Genomic DNA, 18516 nt, shown 5'->3' with positions numbered 1-18516 from the left:
TGCTTTAGGGAAGAAAAGTCACCACAACATGATCTGGCAGCTTATTTTGATATCCAGATTTCAAAGAAATCATATTTACAGCAATTTGTCACAAGAATCTTGTCAACACAGATTCTTTTCTCTGAACACATCCTAATATTCTTAAGAGTTCACTTACTAAACTAGCAGAGTCTCTAACTAAACATGAATGCTTATACAGCTCAGAGAACTCAAAACTGAGCCTTAGAGACACTGTCAAGCTGACCTGGTGAAAAACAATTGCTAGCTCTCAAAGGTACTCTATAACAGTGTGTATCCTATGATTCTTCTTATATATAACAAAGTACTGGAAAACTCTCCACACAAAGAAGAGCTAGCAAGAAATATGACCAGCACACTGCAAGGATCAGATGATTCAGAGGAAAGGAAAACCATTTAAAACTGTACCTCTCTGCAGAGCTGTGAGCACATACCTGATGTTCAAGCCGGTGCTCTGGTCCACTTTCTCCCAGCTTTTTAATTTTCCCAGAAGTTTCTGAAGTAGAGATCAAAAGAAGAGTTAGAGACACAGACAAATGTTCTAACAGCTCATTTTCTACAGTTTTCCCATAATCCTCCATTCAAAGTCGATGTCTTTTTCTCCTGTGGATTTCATTATCTTCTTATCTAGCATTTCTGGTTGTCATTCCCCATTCCTCACAAATATTTTCCCTGTCACCACAGCTCTATGCCACACAGAATCCATGTTACACTTCAGCACTGTAGATTACCTAACCCTGTGAATTACCATCAGTGTACTAGACTTCGGTAGACTCCTGGCAGTGGAGAATTAAACAAGCTGTATTTTCAACACCGATCCTGTAGTTAGCTGAAGTGCCTATTTCTCCTCCTCCAGTTTCTCCTCTAGCTTTTTACTTTTAGTCAATGCCAAATTGTATCATCTAAACCTGATCAGACACCAGTACAGCTATGCAGATCAACAGGTTCACAGTAAGGTTAATCTCTTGACAGCTTGCTGTCTGACTGATACAGGGTGGGATGGAAGCAAAGTAATTTTATTCATCTGAGACCACATTCTGACTCCGCGGGCACTGGCAGTGATCTAAGTGCCTACCACGGTTCTTACCACGCGTCTGTTCAGCAACACCATATCTGGGCAGAGCTTACCACCAAAAATGACATTTCTAACAGAAGAGAGGCAAGAAACAAACAGCAAGGCCAAATAAGACACTATTGAGGAGATAGTTCTTTACAAGAAATCTCCAGCTGAACAGCAGATTAACCTTTTGCATTTGTCACCTTTATCGCCATAGCTCCTCTCACGCTGACATTTAAGTCTGGGAATGCCTGGTTGGAACACATTAATTAAAACAAGTATCTCATCTTAAGTAAAAAATACAGGAAGAGCCTAAAAGACAGGACAGGCAACAAAGAAAACCTCTATCCTGCTCACCCACCAAACATTCCCAGCTGCTCACCTCATTTTCCAATTCAACGGTTGCAAGCTGTGCTTGGACTTTCTCAAAGCGTTCCAGTTTTCTCTGGAGACCTTCTACCTCCTCTTTGAGCAACCCATTGTTTTCTTTCATTTCCCTGTGGTGAAAAAGAGAAACGACAATTAAAGAGCCAAGCAACTCAATTCACCAACACGAACTTCTGGATACACCTGGAGTTACATTGAACAGACTTCATGGCATTCAGCTGACTCACTTCTATAACCCTCACTGCAAAGCCACTGCTACAACAGAAACTCAGTGCTATTAAACTGGGCTTTTTCCTATTCTTAAGTACCACCCTCATTACGTCCAAAGAACCTGAAGTTTCGTATCTGCTTCACTGATTGGCAAAACAGCATGAATGTTCGCAAAAGGCTCCCTACTCCAATCTTCAGGCAGGCTGAACACAAGCTGGAACACAGCAAGTGGCAGATACTGGGGCTTTCTGAGTGCTATGGGATGGCTGAGCACGTTTGACACTGCTTAAGGTGTGCAAGGCTGAGAAGATAAAATTGTTTGTAAAAAATGACCTTTAATGTGTTGATAGCACATTTCTGTGCACAACAAAAACATCCAAGCAGGAGAAAAGTTTCCAAGATAACTAATTTAAAATTATAATGAAACAAGAACAAAAACAAAGCCAAGAGACTTAATTTTTGGACAAGAAAAAGCTGGTAAGGTCACGCATGTAACTCAAGGGGTTTTTTCTAAGATACACCAAAAGATGGGAATTAAGTTTACTTCAACAAAAGAATATAAAAAATCTCTAAGGCAACTTATTTCATAGTTCACAGGAATTTAGTATTTCAAACTCATTGCCACTTCAGAGACCCAGGGCTATATCAGAATGCTTTAGACATTTAAACAAAACTTTCCAAACATGATGCTGGAACACCAGGCCTCTAAAGCAGTGGCAACAATAACTAAGTAAAAGAGTTATTAAAGAAGTGATCAGCTTTCTCTATGCTCTACAGGGATTCCTTTCCCAAAGCTATACAGAGCTCATCACTATCTTTAAACATTGAATTTTGTTCTCACAAACAGATCACATAATATACCTCACAAACATCCAGAACAGTCGATACACATTCTGTGAGGCTCTCACTGTGTTTAGGAAGATCACCCAGATCCTGTCAAATCCTCTGGTAGCCACCACAGCCTGCTCAATTCAGTCCCAGTATTTATATGTAACATCTAAGCTTCTTTCTAAAGTTTCCCATATGGAAGCCCAACAGAGGGATTTGAAAGTACATATAGTGCAAATGTAGCAGGTGCAGAATCATAGAATAGTTCGGGTTGGAAAGGACCTTAAGATCATCTGGTTCCAACCCCCCTGCCATGGGCAGGGACACCTCACACAAGCTAACCCTCCCAACAACTGAACCCTTCTTTCACCTGAAGTAGGCATTTTCTTCCTTGAGTTGGCGCAATTCCCGCTCCATTTTTGGAAGACGAGCCAGTTCTGTCTTCATGTTCTTGACAATTAAAGCATCATGTTCCTGCTGGGAGAGCTTCTGTTCTAGATCCTAGAAAATATGGGATGGCAGGAGAACACCAATGATTAACTTGGAACTCATAAGAGCTACTCCTCCATTGTACTTTTTAAACCCAACTCAATGACTTGCATGATGTTGGAAGGGAAGTCAGTGGGTCATCTGGCCCAATCCATCACTCAAAGCAGGGATGACTCTCGTTCCACCTGTAACACCTGCACTGGCCTCTTCCCTACATTCCTAACAAAACAAAATCTCTGCTAATCATTAAGAAGGACTCACTTCTAGTGAATATTTTGCAGAGCAATCTTCTGCTCTGCCACAAGATCAAACACAGTGTTCCTGGAGAGCACTGCAGGATATAAATCACCTTTCTATTGAGAAAGCATTGGTAGATGCTTTTTCTCAATCAATTGATACAACAAAGATGAAGTGTTTCATGTTACAGTTAATCACAACTAGTCTGGACCATCTAAGTCAATTTAGCCAAATTCAGCTCTTGCTGGCCATTAGATCAGCTTCTTACATGACAAACTAACTTCTTATTTCTGCAATAGTAATTATGTTTAGAAAAACACTGTTCTCTTCTTCCATGGAAGAAATTTAAAACTAAGGATTTATATAGCCCACAGAGTTTCTTACCTTAATCTTCTGTTCATATTCTGCTAGATGGGATTGGTTTGCTTGCAACATCTGGATTTGCTGACAAGCTTCTTGCCATTTTCTATTAGATGTACATACAAGAGGCATTTAGCACCCAGGAATCACATACCAGAAACCACCTACATGCAGAAGTATCTCTGACAAACATTTTCAAACATTATTAACTATGGTACTGTTGCAGCACACTGGCTCTCTGAGTTTCACACTCTTACCATCTCCCTCTAATTTAGAGAGAAAAATACTAATTTTAATAAAAACATGCATCTTGTGAAACAATCAAAAATTAAAGCCACCTTAACTTTGAAACCAGCAAATACACACCCACAGTAAATGAAGAGCACCTTTGAAACTGAGGAGTTGAACTTAGTAAACAAGGAAAAAAAAATAACCCAAACACACTCTTATCTTTCAACTACCCCTCAACTAGGAGTTAAGGCTTGGTATTTTTGTTCTGTTCAGTCTATAAAGTTCAGATTAGCCTTTCCCACCTACATGCCTTCTGTTAACTCTCTACCATGAACATGAGACATCACTGAGATTTTAAGTTCAAGTTTGGGGTTTTGGCTTTTTTTCCTCAAGGTACAATTAAATTGCACCTCAGAGCTAGTTCCAAACAACAGTTATAACCTGCACATCCAGATCAAAGAACCCCTTTGAAGATCGGAAATCAAACGCCGTGGAAAGTTTTCTGAGTGACAACAGCTACAGAAGACTGAAGTTTTGTTTGCCTTTTTCTCCCTAGTCATTGATCCCCTGCTTACTTATGTTGAACATCCAGCTGTTCCATCAGTTCCTGCTTCTGAGAGTCTTGGCTTGTCATCTGCATCTCTTGATTCATTTTACTCCATTGCAGTTCTGAGATTTTCCCTTTTAATACAGTGATTGTCTGAATTAATGGAAAGAAAGAATACACACAGAAGGCTATGACTCTCCAAGCCAAACATTACAGATGGTGATAGGCAGAAATCATATACAAATTAAAAGTACAAACAGTGAATCTAGACACAACCCCACTCTTGCAAACCTTCAGACCTGCAAACTCACCTCAAAAACAAAGGCAAGAGAAAGTAATTTAGTTGCTTTCATCTGTCACCCAAATTGTCATTTCCATTACCTATTAAGTGGGTGACCTCAAACTGGCATGAAAACTATGAAGCTTCAAAGCTACATGATGATAAAACACAACTATATATATTAAAGTAAAAACATTATCCCACAACCATTCCAAATTAAATCTTGAAACACAGCCAAAATGAAAGCATCTGGGTTTGCCTCAACTAAATACCAGCTGTATTATGCTTTCCTTAAAGGTGGGGGACCAGTGGATTTTAAAATGTTGTTCTAAATATCTTCATTCTAAAGAAAACTTCACAGCTTTGTTTCTAATAGCCAATATTCATCTCCCTTTAACAGAAAAATCTCAAAACATTCCATATGTAAGGTGTTTTCTAGACTGAGAGTAATGTAGGGTTCTCCTCTTGATATTGATGGATACAATAAAAAGAACACAGAAACAGAAAGGTTGCACACATTTCATACATGGGTTTAGTTTGTCATATGCCTTCACTGTCTCCCTGTTTACCTGCTTTATCACACAAGTATTTCCAGTGATAGCTAGGCAACTGAAAGGCTTAAGGACTCTAGAAGTACACAGCTGATGCAATTAAACAGAAAAGTCACAAATGAACTAGATGAACTTAACTAGAATGGTATCTGAAGAGGCTGAAAGAATGGTCTTCTCATCCCAAAGAGCTGTAATCAGAATTATCCAAGCATTCATTCTACAGTGGAACACAAAAGCACCTAAGACATTTCAGGAAGAACTACTTTGTACATAACTTTGGTCTCCTCCATTCTACAATTCCCCCTACTTCCCTCAACACCTTCCCATTTTACCTCCTCCATCATTTCCCCTTTCTTTATCCAATGTCATGTAACCCAACTTCCAAACCTAGGTGTTTTATACCCTTGCACTTTTTTCTCCTTTTTTGTATCAATCTAAGAAAACTCTTCTCATTGTTAATTAACACAGCAACAGCTTCTGACCTGCTCACTTGTCTCTGGACTTGGTTAGGTTCTAACCTTTGACAGCAAACAGACACATACCACCAGGATTTATTCCTAAATACAGTGCTTCCAATTGTTTTGTCTGGGTTGTTGGCTTTGTTTGGTTTTGGGTTTGTCTTTTTTTTTTAATCCAAAAGGGGATTTTCAATTCACAAGAACTTCAAAGTCAGTCACCGGAAGCTACAAAGGGATTAAAAATTTACTCTGTACTTACTTCATTGGCTTCAGCTAATTTGCTCTCCTTCTCTTGCAGCTTCTTACTCATTGTCTCCATGCTCTTCTTATAGCATTTGCTCATCTCCATTTGTTCTTTCAGTTTATTTTCAGCTTCCGTTTCCCTTTCCTGATATTGCTTTATGCGCGTGAGCAGCTCCCGGTTACGGTCAGCCTCTCGCTTGTAATAGTAAAAAAACAAAACACAAAGAGACATAAGAGGAAAGTAGCACAAAACTGAAGCTGTTTTGGTTTCTCCTGTCTCCATTCCTCATTGCAGTGGTCAGAGCACTAGCAAGGGCAAAAATGTTACCAACAGCAACTCAGTGTCAAGGACCTACCCAGGGCAAAAGAGCTAGAAAATTAAGAGGCAGTCAAAGCAATCTGGAAGACTAAGACATGAAGATGAGAACACAGACATGACTCCACTGCACACTCAAAGATGAAACCATCTGATGCCAAATTTGAACCTGACCCATGCACAGCAAATTGACTTCCAGAAACTCAGGTCTCAACAGTTGGGTTAATAAGACAAACTTCCCTCTGCAACTTCTGGAAGTTGTATGAGGATATTTAGCATAAAAGAAACAGGATTTAAATGCACAGTATTGTCAACACAATATATATTTTTGCCCTCTGAATACTTCTCCTTTACCATTTCAGTTTATTCCTACCACAAATTGATTATTGAAAAAATGTGTAGTAAATTGCTTTGCTAATCAAAGCAAATCGAGACATGGATTTACATAGTAAGCAAGGATTATGCAAAGCAATGTGAGGTTCCCAAAACCTTTATACACATGACTTGGAAAAACACGGAATCTGAGCAGGGTAATTACCACAGTGCTGGATTAGTGCTGCTCCCTTTTTCTGTACCAGTATTTCAAGGGTTTCTATGACTAACTCAACTACATTCCAGTTTGAACACCACTTAATCCCACACCTGACTTCAGAGGAACACTGACTCGCTATTTCACAACCACACACCAAATCTGTCACCCAGCACCCTTATGAAATACAACAAAACATGCTTACAGTTTTTTTTAGATTTCTTTTTTAATAATCAGCCTCATATAAGATTTTTGTTATGCTACAAAACCCACACATCTACTACTTATTCCAGTAACGTAGCTAAGCAAATATATGTGGGCATCAGACCAGAAAGCAATAAAAGCTCTTCGTCCCTGAGTGAGGCTCACTGTTTTATCAGTGCAAGCTCTCTTGTGTGACAGTGCACAGTTGGCACTGCTGCCACTCCAATTAATTACAGTCACACAAAGTACATGCTGGCAATTGTGCCAGCAAAAGTTTAAATTCATCTGGGAGAAAAACACTTAAATACTTCTGGGAGAAACAAATACTAAATCCTTTTGTTAATGCTACCCATGATGACTTCAGTGCTAAAGTAATGGAAGCTTGTGATCAGATCATCAGTTTATAAACCAAATCAGGCTCTGACATTCACATTCTCATGTACATCAGCAAGTTAGTGCAATGCACTGTGAGGGGATCTGCAGAGCAAAACAGTTTGTGCTGGGAACTTGACATCCACACCACCCCCTCATTTGGAGTGAATGCAAACACAATAAACATATTCCAGGACCATTTACTACAGGTTTGCTGAAGTCTTGTTCTGAAGACAGTGTTTGTTAGTAGTTGGAGAACACTAGGCTTGCTCCTGGCCTCCATCTTTTACTTTAGTTTCATCCCCAAAAAAGCTGACTATACACATTCTGAGACATTCCATTGCAAACCAAAGCACAGCACGTGAGAAGTCAAGAGTATACACCTGATCCAAACTAAAATACCAACGCACATGTATCACATACGTTCTGATTTAGGTCTATGACATCAAACCGTCTGCAATTGAGGTACCTACCTCATAGTTCCTGGCATTGGTATTAGCTGCCTTTTCCAGCTCAATGCGAGCTCGTTTGTGGCTAAGCTCCATCTGCATCTTCTCTCGTTCCACCTGCAGGAGCTGGGATTTGGAGTGGATCTGCCCAGCTTGTTCTTCCATCTCATCAGACCATGTGTAAAAAGGGACATTACACACCATTAACAGCATATAACATTGCTAGCTCCCCCCTTATGCTGTTCAGCTCACACCTGAATGACACTTCACAGCTTACAAGGAATCTATTGCCATATTTATGGTACTCTCACACCAACTGCAGATGGGGAAACCAAGAGTTCAACAACACACTCAGAAACCCACATCAAATCAATGTTAGCTGGAAAGAAGCAAATGTCAATTTCTTCATTCAGAATTTCTCATTCAATCTCTAGAGGTACTCTGACAAAATGTACTTCTCTATCTAGAACAAAAAATGCTAATGACAGAACTTCTCAAGCCTCATAAAAGTAACAGCAGCTACCGAGAAACAGAGATCATGTTCCCCAGGAAGTTTAACCACTGGCTAAATAACATGGTTTTCTAACTGCCACATTACACTTCATTTTTTCATTCCAATTACACAAACAGTATTACTAGAACACCTCATGTCTAAGCCCTGTACATTCAAGACTTAAGGAAGACTCTATAAACCAGGGAGAGCCTCCTCTAATCATCTTTGTCATCAGAGATGTACCACAGACAGAAAATGCGTAGGTTTTTTCTTTCTAAATTCAAAGCAGATTTATATTAAAAAGAAATCAAGCTTATTTCATCCTTAGAGACCCAAATAGAAATTATATTAAGATACACAACACAGAAACTTCATTGCAGCCTAATTAACAGTCCTTAGAATCCAAAACATTAACTTCATGCTTCATTAGCATGAGGCAGCTTACAGGAAAAAGCCCAAAAATGTGTGGAAACAAATAGCAGTGGACAAGAAAGCACAACTGGTCAGCAGATCAAAGTCACACACAAGGCAAGTCTCCTGCACATGTTCAGACAAATGAACTTTAATGAAGATTGTACAAAAAAATAAGAAAATATTAACTGATAAAAGCTCATTTGCTCAGCAATATGAAAACAACTTATAATTTAATCCTCTGAGCTAGATGCAGCTATAACCATCAGAGAAATATTCAAAGGACCTTTCTGCAATTTGTACAAAACAGAAATAAATGTCTGACACTTTAAAACAATTTAAAGATTCCCAAATGTTGACCAAAAGCAAGCTTCCATTGAGCTTGCATGAATATCAATTGTAGAAAGAATGGCGAGATCTTAATGAAATCCACCCCAGTTCCTGGAATCAAAAGGAATATACAACCACTCTGAAGCGATCCTGCGAGCATCACCGGGATGAAGACACCTCACCTGCACCCTCTGCTGGTACTGAATCTGAAAGGCGCTCCGAGACGAGCCTGGCGTGTCCGGCGCAGACACCCCCTCCAGTGAAATGAAGTTGTTGAGGGATCTCAGGGCCGAGAAGACGGTGGTGTTATTTTCGAAGTCATCCATGGCTCTGGAAGTACACAGAAAGTCATCAGCAAAACATCCCGAGCAAGCTGCAAAATACTGGCTGCTTTGCTAAAAAAGACACATTCTTGCCTAAATATAACACTAAATGGAAGGGCTTCCCATTCACAAGGTACAAAACTCAATCTGCTGGTCAATGCTGAGATCAGCTTGAATCAGAAACCATTCATCCAAGCAAGGCTGAAGTTGTAGGCCTTGTAAATGAGAAAATTATGCAAAACAGCCTGTTTTTCCTTGAGCTTTCTACCTGAAATGATTTATTTAAACACATTCTCCCACAAATCTCAGCCCATAAATGTGTAAACAAAAGCTATCATAAATCATACAAAACTGAATTTTCCTTTCCTATACAATCAAGATAACAGTCTTGGATACAATTTAGCATTGTAGGACATGAAGATGTGCAGCAGGTTAACACTAGTAAACAGAACTTCCTACTCTTCATCCAAACACCTGAGGCTGATGGGGGAAGAATTCCAGAGTAGCAGCAAATCCTACCTTCTACACAACTTGCCTCTGGTTTTCAAAAAGCACTTTGCAAGTGAACTTCCAGCAACAAAACTTCCCAAGGTCACTTCTGTAACGTCTCTTCATTCACGTAAAAGTTCTCTCAATTCTTCCTTCAAACCTAGGATATTAACTAAAAGGCCAAAGTCAAAACAAGCCTGGATCCCAGAAAAGCCTGCACAGTTTCCCACGAGACTTCAAGGAAGTCTAGGGAGCCCCACAAAGCCTCAGGACCACCGAAGGTTCAGGACCATGAAAGGCAACAGCATCCACACAGCCCTGTACCAAAGACACAGACTCGGGTCTAACTTTCAGGGCAACACAGCTGTTACTCTTCGGATTTACATCACTGCGAAGAGGAGATATAATACTAATACAGGTAACGAATCAGCCAAAACCCAAATGAAAACGTTTATTCGCAATAAGTACCTCATATAAATCAGTTCAGGAGACATCACTGCCAACAGGTAACTGCACAGAAAGCCTGATTTTAAATCATTAACAATGCTAAAAATTAAAAGGACAAGCGTGTCCCCGCTGCAGAAAACCCGATTGCAAAGGTGCCCCGGGCACTGCGGGGGGGTTTCCTTCACGGAACCCCCGAGGGTGCACAGGGGGAGAGGGGCCTCAGCAGCGCCCACAGCCTCGGCCGCCCAGGGGTAGGAGGAACAGGGACCGGGCAAAGCCTCCCTTCCCCGCTCCTACGACACCGGACTCGGCCGAGAGCGACAGCCGAGCGGCGGGAGGGGGGTAGGAGGGGAGCAGCGAACCGGGCTAGGGCCGGGCCGGTCCGAGCGGAGCCAGCGGCCTCCCGTCCGCCCGCCCTCAGGCGCTCCCACCCTCACTCACCGCTGCGCGCGCCCCGTTTGGATCATCCTCCTCGCCCCGGCGCCGAAATCGCACGAGAACTCGCGCTCAGCTCTCGCGAGAACAGCGCCGCGGGCCGCCGTAAGGACGGGACTAGGCGCGCATTGCGCCGCGGCCTCCGCGCTGTACCGTAATGACCCGCGGCAGCGCCACTGCTGGGGGGGAATGGGCTGCTCCGGGGCTTTCTTTACCGTACTCATACAAAGCAACACTCAGCTTCCTAGTTTAGGGAATCGGGAGGTTTCAAAGCAGGTGGAATTCGATAACCCTATAAGCAATCCCAAATGAGCTGTTTACAATGAGAAAGAGCTGGAAGCCTTCAACAAGACACTGTCACGAGCCTCTCTTGGAATTCATGCCACAGTCAGCTGCATAAGAGCACTGTTTAATATGAAAGTTGTCACTTCCCATTAAACAGATCTTATCTTAGCAGTGGCTAAATTTGTTTGTGCAAAAGGATTTCTAGCAACTCAATCAGCAATCCTCCCTGTCTGGGATCCAAGGAATACCTCATTTCACGTAAGAGACAGCAGTGGTCAAATGTAAAATACTACTGAAAACAGAAGGGAAGCTACCTTCTGGGTGACGATACAGACCCTGACAGGCACAAAAACGTTATCTATTTTTACACACACTGATAAATTGCACCAGCTTTAAAGAAAGATGAAGAGGCACCAAATTGGCTTATAATACCCTTGCTGTTCCCTCTCATTCCGATAGTCACCTTTTATGGTTAACCTCATATGGGACAACATTAACAGTGCAATGATTTTCAAGCACGCATTAAAACCTCGTTAAATCATTGTTTTATTCCCGTTTCCATTACTCCAAGCCCCAGAGGTCACCTTTCAGATTGCTCCTCTCCATTCCCAACTGTTCTCTCCACAGGTGAGAAGTTAGATTGGATGCCTCTGCTGGGATAATTAGCAGATACAGGCAGCAGGACACCACACTGGTTATTTTTGTATGTGATGTACTTTGTAACAGTCCTGGCAGATCTCCCCAGGGTCTGAATGGTGGGATTTTCCATTAAACACACACCAGAATTGGGTTTCCAGTGAATAATCTGCAGTTTTTAGCCTTCATTTCCCTTTGTACAGTCTTGCCAAATAGTAAGATTCAGCAGAGTCCTTCCGGCTGGCCTGAGGCTTTATAATTCTCACATCTTGGAACTGCTCCTTCAGTCTGTTCTGCAGAAGACGGGACTCATACCCATCCCAGAATTTACAGAGCAGTGTTCCTTTTGGCTTTAAAATACTTTGGGATACCTTCAGAAGGCCTAAACATAGACTGATCAGCTTCTGGTGATCCAGTTCTTTGATGCCTGTCGCATTAGGTGCCATGTCACTCAAGATAACATCCACCTTCTCTGCAGGAAGCAGACTCTGAATCGTCCTCAGCGTGTTTGGGTCAGCAATGTCAGCCTTTGACAGGAAGACTGCTCCTTCCAGAGGAGCAATCCGAAGGAGGTCAACACCAAGGACAAAACCAGTGGGGACAGCAGGATCTAGGTAAGAACAAATGACACACTGAACATTCATAATGGTTGCAAACAACCTCCATAGGTATGAGCTCTGTGTTAGTCATTAAACAAAAAACACATCACCTTCCACATCTGGTCTTCTTAGACAATTTGTGGTATGTGTCTGGATGGATGGTTTGTTGTAAACTAATCCATTCAGGATGTGAAAACTCAGCTACTTTGGATAAGCAAGGGGTATTTTTCTTGGTTTTCTTCTGCTCTTTCAAGGCTGACAGGCCAGAAATGCTGGATGCTAGTACAGATGGTACTTATCTTGTAAATATTAATAGCTTAAAATACACAAACTGGATATAGGGGGTATGATAATTTTTCAAGAAAGGAAATAAAAAAATCAGGAAAGCCAAGCTACCTCCTGAGGCCACATCCATGGCAGAACAGGATGAAGGGATCTTCCCCACATCACTTAATCAGAACATTAGCACCACGTTAAGTTTTAATTTCACACATAATAAGAAGAGTTCGTGTTCCTCACTGCCACACTCATCTTCACACCTCTGTGAGGGACTCCTGGCATTTACCAGTATCCATAATCCATTCCCTTCACCACCACCATCACAAGTGAGTTTTCTCACACCTCAAGATGAGCAGCATCCCCATCTTGCCTGCCAACAGCACGCACTTACCGGTACCTAAGGCATTGACTCTCTCTACAGCAACCTGACTCCAAGCACCAGGCGCTGCTCCACAGTCAAGAACGGAAAGTCCTGGACGAAGAACATGAAGCTTGTCATCAATTTCCAGTAACTTGAAGGCACTTCGGCAGCGGTAATGCTGCTGCTTCGCTGCCTTGACAAAGGGATCCTTCATGTGCCGCTCCAGCCACCGGTGCTCAGTGCCAGTTTTCTTCAGAGACCTCACCGTGGTGTGGAGACATTTGCTCACTAAATGCCAACAGCTGCCTCGTAAAGAAAGCAAGTTAATCAATTAGTACGTAATCATAGAATCACAGAAGGGATAAGGCTGGAAAGGGCCTTAAAGCTCATCCAGTTCCAACCCCTTGTCATGGGCAGGGGCACCTTCCACTGGACCAGGTTGCTCCAAGCTCCACCACTATGTGTTTCAAAGGTCTCTATACAGTTAATTAATTCTAGCTGCAACATCTCACAAAAAAAAAGCTACAAAAAAAAAAGCCTCCAAATTTGAGATTCATGATGCCTTTTGTTACCTGCCCCAGCCCCAACCAAAGGGTTGTATTTGGGGTGGATGCCTCACAGGTTACCCTAAGGTGAGACAGAGGGAACCCCTCATAGCTCTTCCTTCCTGCTTCGGTGTTTGTGTTCAAGGCCCACAGGGACACGACATGGCAGCCTGACCCCAGCACACCACAGGCTGCCCCAGAGGGGCGGCCGGGGGTACCTCAACCCCTCGGAGGAAGGAGATGTCCCAGCTCCGCCATGTCTCTGGGCAGAGCCGTAAGGACGGGACTAGCCTACAACAACCGCTGCTACCACAGCTTTCCAGGTAACTAATCCCCTCTCCGGTATTCCCACCAGTGACAAACCCAAACGCACGGTACCCATTTCTGAGGAAACCTTAAGGTGTCGGGGGTACCACCACCCCTTCCCGGCACACCCCACCACCCCCGGGGCCAGCCTGGCTCCGATGGCTGCCTCAGCGGCCCCGCCACGCACCTACCCCCGGCGGCAGCAGCAGCCCGCCCCGCCGCCATGGCGGCCGCCTCAGCCCGCCCCGCCTCCCCTCATGGCTACCGCAGGCGGGGCTGGAGCAGCAGCGGCGGCGGCGCTGGCAGGGCCGCACCGGGCCGGGCCTGTGCTGAGGTGGAGGCGCCGCGGTGGGAGGGAGACCCGGGAGTGAGGGGCGGAGGTGCTGAGGGGACAGGGGATGGGGACTGGGGAGCGGTGGTGAGGAGGGGTCACGGCGAGAAAGTAGGGGCAGCCATAAGGGAAGATCATGAGGGGTGGCCATGGAACGTGAGGGGTGGCCATGAGGGGTAGGGGCAGCAGCTATATAGTGTGGGCCGCTGTTGTGGGAGGGAAATGAGGGTGGCTGTGAGTGGGGGTCTTGAGGAAACATCAGTTTGCCCTTAGTGACAGGGTGGACTTGGCAGGTCAGGTGGACTTCACCGTGTTAAAGGTCTATGACTGGGAGAGGGTGCTGAGAGAGTGGGGGGCTGAGTGAGCAGGCACTGGGGACTGAGGGGTTGGGCTGGGGATGGCAGGGACCAAGCATTTGGGGATGGTGTGATGGGTGTGTGGGGTAGAGGAACAGCTTCACTCCGAGGGGTGCCAGGAGCCCTTGGCACAGTGTGCCCTCATCTCCTGTCCAGGAGCCATGTACACCACCAAGCTCTTCACCCTGGTGCTGGTGGTGCAGCCGCAGCGCGTCCTCCTGGGCATGAAGAAACGCGGGTTCGGAGCCGGGCTGTGGAATGGCTTCGGTGGGAAGGTGCAGCCAGGGGAGAGCATCGAAGAGGCTGCTCGGAGGTGAGCAGGGGCCGTGGGGAGAGCTGGGTTCAGGACACAGGAGGTGTTGGATCATTTGCGGTGGGGTTACTGCAGCTCAGCCGATGGGTAACACCCTAGGAACCGGTGTGCTACCCACCAGGGCTGTCCTGAGCCATCTCTGAACAGAGCAAATGGCCTGCTCCACAGGCACTGAGGGATCAGCCACATGAACAGGGAAGGGGGATGGCTCCCCATTGCTGTCATGTGCAAATCTTTGACTGTTGTCCAGTCTATGAGTAACTGGAAGTGAGTGCCCTCCCTCCAAAGACTGATCTGAACAGAGCCTTTGTTAGCGGGGGGCAGAAGTTCTTGCACTGTTCAGAAAGGTGCAAAGTTTAATTGTGGCTGCATAGCAGAATTACAGCTTATGCCACCAAACTGCTTAGTGTTTAATGTTGAAGCCGTTGAACAGATGCTGCCTTCCAGTACTGAAAACATAGTAGCAAAACAGAGATTTTTAGAGGTCCCTTATGAAAGGCGCTGGTGAAATTTATGATATGACTTCATGGCAGCATTTGAAGCCTTAATGCTGAGTTGGGGAATTGAACTCCATCAGCACAGAGGTACAATAGCATTTTTGAAGCTTTTAGTACTCATTCCTCAGAGTTCTTCTGTTTAGTCAGTAAAATGAAATAGCAGATGGCAGCTGAATTGCTAAACTCCTCTAAAATTTAGGTACCTCATTCTTTACACAAACATTGCTGATACAAAGCCACACTTTGCCACTTCCTCTGTTTCTGATAAATGCCCCAATTTGCCCTTGCAGCTGCAGGAAGATGAGTGTTGGTGTAGCTCAACAGCTACCCAACAGCTTTTTCCCCTGAACCATCTGTGCCAGTACAACTGCTTGGGTTCTGTGGTGAGCTCTTCCAGGGATACAGGGGCCTTCTCTGCAGGTGTTAATGTACCTCATGCTTACATTGTGGCTTTTCATGTAATTTGTCATTTCAAAGAGGAGGGAGATTTGTTTTGTTACTTATTTCAGGCCTTCATTTGCTAGGCTTGCATTGCCACTGTGGTGTGAAATGACTGAATTTAGCATTTGATTTCCTAGGTGTGTGTTTGCCTAGAGTGAGAAACTAGAGCTTTAGTCTATATGAGATGTCAAGTGAGAAAGGTGTCACCCATCCCAGTGCAATGTGCCACAGGAACAGCCAGTGCCTGCTGCTGTGGAGTGCAGACCAGTCCAGGCCTCATCCCTTTCCATGCAGCTGGTAGGAGCTTACTGCAGCAGCACCACTGATACCAGCTGAGCAGGAAGCAGTCCCCAGAGCCAGGCAGACACAGCCTGCCTTCCTGGCAGGAACACCACTACCACAGCTACCTTATGTGCAGCTCTCCTTCAGGAAGCATCACACAGTCCAAAGCAAACTTACCTTGGCTGCTCTGTATGCAGGGCTGGGGTATTAGGCCGTGGTTCTGTGTTGCACTGTCTCAGTTGGCTTTGCACTGATGTAAGGTGTGAAGTGTCCTCACAGCACTGATAGTTAAACAGTAAGCTGAAACATGAGCACGTTTCCTCTGTCTTAACAAAGATTCCTGTCTTCCATTGGGTACATCACATTCCTATGAGCACCTGCGCACTCATGGCTCCTCACTGGCACATCTTGTAAAGGAATATTTAGTTCATTATTTTCAGTTTGCTCCCTGTAATGTTTCTACTTCCTATATACGGAGCCAAACAGCCAACAGATAAATTGCTTGGAAAACCATAGCAGTGTTGTACTTTGTTGTTCAATTATCACAGCCTGTCAAATGAGGCTTTTAGATTTGCTGCTGGAAAACTGCCTCTGTTTTAAACATAGTTTCTTAAGGAAAATAAAATTAGCTAAGCTCTTTAGTTGGAACATAATTTTGAAGGATGGGATCCATGAAATCGATGACAAAAAAAGCTAGAGCCTTAAAGAACATTTCCATTACATTTTGAAATTAAATGGCTGCCAAATATTCAACTACATCAATTATTAACCTTAACTGAAGATGCATTGTTTCCAAGCATTCCTTATTTTTGTCCATTAGAAAATCCATGACTAACTTCAAGTTATGCTGACTCTGTTAGGGGCAGGCTAAAATTAAATAAGCCCTAAGCACATAGCAAGTAACTGAATGTGCTTCAAGTAGCTATGCATGGTGACGAATGGAAAAGAACTGTCTGGCAAGTCCCTCGAAGTGCTCTTTAAGTCTTCCCTTGTAGCTTCTCCTTATGCTAAATGTACTTCCAAGGAGCAGAAATGAGAAGTTTACACAACTGCTTTGAATTTTATGTGCCATTTGAATGGGAAATGGTATTCCTAACTCTGTGTGCAAATGATGTTAGTAGTGTGTAGTATTCTTTAAATAAGGTTCAGTTAACCTCAGAAGTAGCTGAGTTTGTTGCAGTACAGATGCTTCAGTATTCCTTACCTGCTTCTCCACAGTTCTAAAAGCTTCAGCTTGAAGTTGGCAAAGCCAACAAAGCATATCTTGGAGTTCTTGAACGACATCCGGCTACAGTCGTACAAGCATTAGCCCACTTCTCATTCATCTCAGAAAAGATCCTCATGTTGTAAGGAATGTAAATTATGCTAAACAATTTTTCCTACATCTTCCCTTTCCAACCTAGGCTGTTTTCCTACCAACCTTTAGGAGTTTGGAATAACACAGGAGCCAGTCTGGCCTGGCTGTTCCTTGGTGTAAGTCAGTCAATAATCGCTGTGCCCTGCTCCGTTTTGCAGCTGCAGCATTCATCTTTAGTTCACTGGAAGAGTTTTAAACGTGCAAGTAAAGCTAACAACTGCTTTTTGATTCTCCCACTGCTTGCTTTCATGTGAAGAAGTCTATTTTTTGTGCAGGGAGCTCCTGGAGGAGAGTGGACTGACTGTGAGCACCTTGCAGAAGATGGGTCAGATCACATTTGAATTTGTGGGCAACTCTGAACTCATGGAGGTCCACATTTTCCGGGCAGATGATTTTCATGGAGAGCCAACAGAAAGCGATGGTAGGTGGAGGGGAAGGAAGGATGTGCATTCTCCTCTGAGACAGTATTGCTCTTAGGAAATGCAGAACTATTCATGCCAAAATCCCTCCATGAAGGGAAGCAGCTGAGCTGATACTGACAGATACTCAAAGGGGGGGTTGGAACTAGACAATCTTAAGGTCCTTTCCAACCCTAACTATTCTATGAGTCTATGAGCAAAAAGCCCCCAAGAGAAAGTCTCACACAAAGTTGGTTTATTTTCTCCCACCAGAAATGCGTCCCCAGTGGTTTCAACTGGATGAGGTGCCATTCAGTCGCATGTGGGCAGACGATATCTACTGGTTTCCCCTTGTGCTACAGAAGAAGTTGTTTCGGGGCTATTTTAAGTTCCAGGGACAAGACACAATTCTGGAGCACACCCTGAAAGAAGTGGAGGAAGTTTAAGAAAACAGAAGCAGTCAACCCATGTGCTGCTGCCCACATTGGGCTGGAACACCACAAGTACTACTTCCAAGGGTCTTCTTTCTCAGCTCTCCAGCAAAGGAGACTGATGTCAGGTCACTGGGAAGTAACCAGAAAGTAAGGGGGTTTCTCAGAGCAGACATAAAAGTAATGAGGTTGTCCATGCTGTGAAGTCCCTGGCTGTGTTACATACACTTCAGCCAGGGTTATGTGATCACAGCTATTAAAACCATAGTGTTAACTCTTTCCTGCACAGGTGAATGATGTTTTAGGCTTTCCCCTCATGGCTGGAAATGTTTTTTTTTAAAGATTAAAGCTATTTTTTAGTAAAAGCATGTGTTGCTCTGTTGTTAAATGCTGGCTGCCTTCTCG

General features: G+C 43.8%; 3 protein-coding genes across 8 annotated transcripts in view; 1 reads left to right on the top strand and 2 right to left on the bottom strand.

Moving 5' to 3' along the window:
- The window catches only part of MAD1L1 (mitotic arrest deficient 1 like 1), a 366896-nt gene extending 356151 nt beyond the window's left edge, over nucleotides 1-10745 (bottom strand). Inside the window, exons 1-10 of one of the 2 annotated variants that reach the window (XM_005145268.3) lie at nucleotides 10701-10745; nucleotides 9843-9984; nucleotides 9183-9330; nucleotides 7791-7931; nucleotides 5913-6092; nucleotides 4393-4517; nucleotides 3611-3692; nucleotides 2871-3001; nucleotides 1458-1572; nucleotides 453-514 (exon numbers count right to left, since the gene is read on the bottom strand). In XM_005145268.3, coding sequence (XP_005145325.2) covers nucleotides 453-514; nucleotides 1458-1572; nucleotides 2871-3001; nucleotides 3611-3692; nucleotides 4393-4517; nucleotides 5913-6092; nucleotides 7791-7931; nucleotides 9183-9326 — 980 coding nt within the window. In that variant the 5' untranslated portion in view covers nucleotides 9327-9330; nucleotides 9843-9984; nucleotides 10701-10745. Of the gene's footprint in view, nucleotides 1-452; nucleotides 515-1457; nucleotides 1573-2870; nucleotides 3002-3610; nucleotides 3693-4392; nucleotides 4518-5912; nucleotides 6093-7790; nucleotides 7932-9182; nucleotides 9331-9842; nucleotides 9985-10280; nucleotides 10469-10700 lie in introns of those variants that run through there. The other variant, XM_031045610.2, reaches the window with a different exon arrangement.
- Nucleotides 10746-11507: 762 nt separating this feature from the next.
- Nucleotides 11508-13950, bottom strand: MRM2 (mitochondrial rRNA methyltransferase 2). 2 transcript variants are annotated; one of them, XM_005145267.4, is made up of 3 exons: nucleotides 13897-13950; nucleotides 12885-13156; nucleotides 11508-12225 (listed from the first exon to the last, which is right to left on the bottom strand). In XM_005145267.4, exons 2-3 carry the CDS (start codon nucleotides 13066-13068, stop codon nucleotides 11801-11803), a joined length of 609 nt encoding a protein of 202 aa, XP_005145324.1. In that variant the 5' UTR covers nucleotides 13069-13156; nucleotides 13897-13950; the 3' UTR covers nucleotides 11508-11800. The 2 variants fall into 2 exon arrangements, with proteins under 2 accessions (XP_005145324.1, XP_030901478.2); XM_031045618.2 differs by having other exon boundaries at nucleotides 13893-13934.
- Nucleotides 13951-13979: 29 nt separating this feature from the next.
- On the top strand, nucleotides 13980-18468 carry NUDT1 (nudix hydrolase 1). Of its 4 annotated transcripts, none has more exons than XM_005145266.3 (4): nucleotides 13980-14039; nucleotides 14549-14705; nucleotides 17558-17703; nucleotides 17954-18467. In XM_005145266.3, exons 2-4 carry the CDS (start codon nucleotides 14554-14556, stop codon nucleotides 18124-18126), a joined length of 471 nt encoding a protein of 156 aa, XP_005145323.2. In that variant the 5' UTR covers nucleotides 13980-14039; nucleotides 14549-14553; the 3' UTR covers nucleotides 18127-18467. The 4 variants fall into 4 exon arrangements, with proteins under 4 accessions (XP_005145323.2, XP_030901480.2, XP_030901481.2 ...); XM_031045620.2 differs by having other exon boundaries at nucleotides 14013-14053; nucleotides 17954-18468; XM_031045621.2 differs by lacking the exon at nucleotides 13980-14039 and adding an exon at nucleotides 14051-14072 and having other exon boundaries at nucleotides 17954-18468.
- Nucleotides 18469-18516: the final 48 nt, after the last annotated feature.

This window comes from Melopsittacus undulatus, chromosome 8, assembly GCF_012275295.1.
Source record: "Melopsittacus undulatus isolate bMelUnd1 chromosome 8, bMelUnd1.mat.Z, whole genome shotgun sequence".
Classification (NCBI taxonomy): Eukaryota; Metazoa; Chordata; class Aves; order Psittaciformes; family Psittaculidae; genus Melopsittacus; species Melopsittacus undulatus.
The sequence above is the reverse complement of the archived record's forward strand: the minus strand, read 5'-3'. Positions and strand labels throughout refer to the sequence as shown.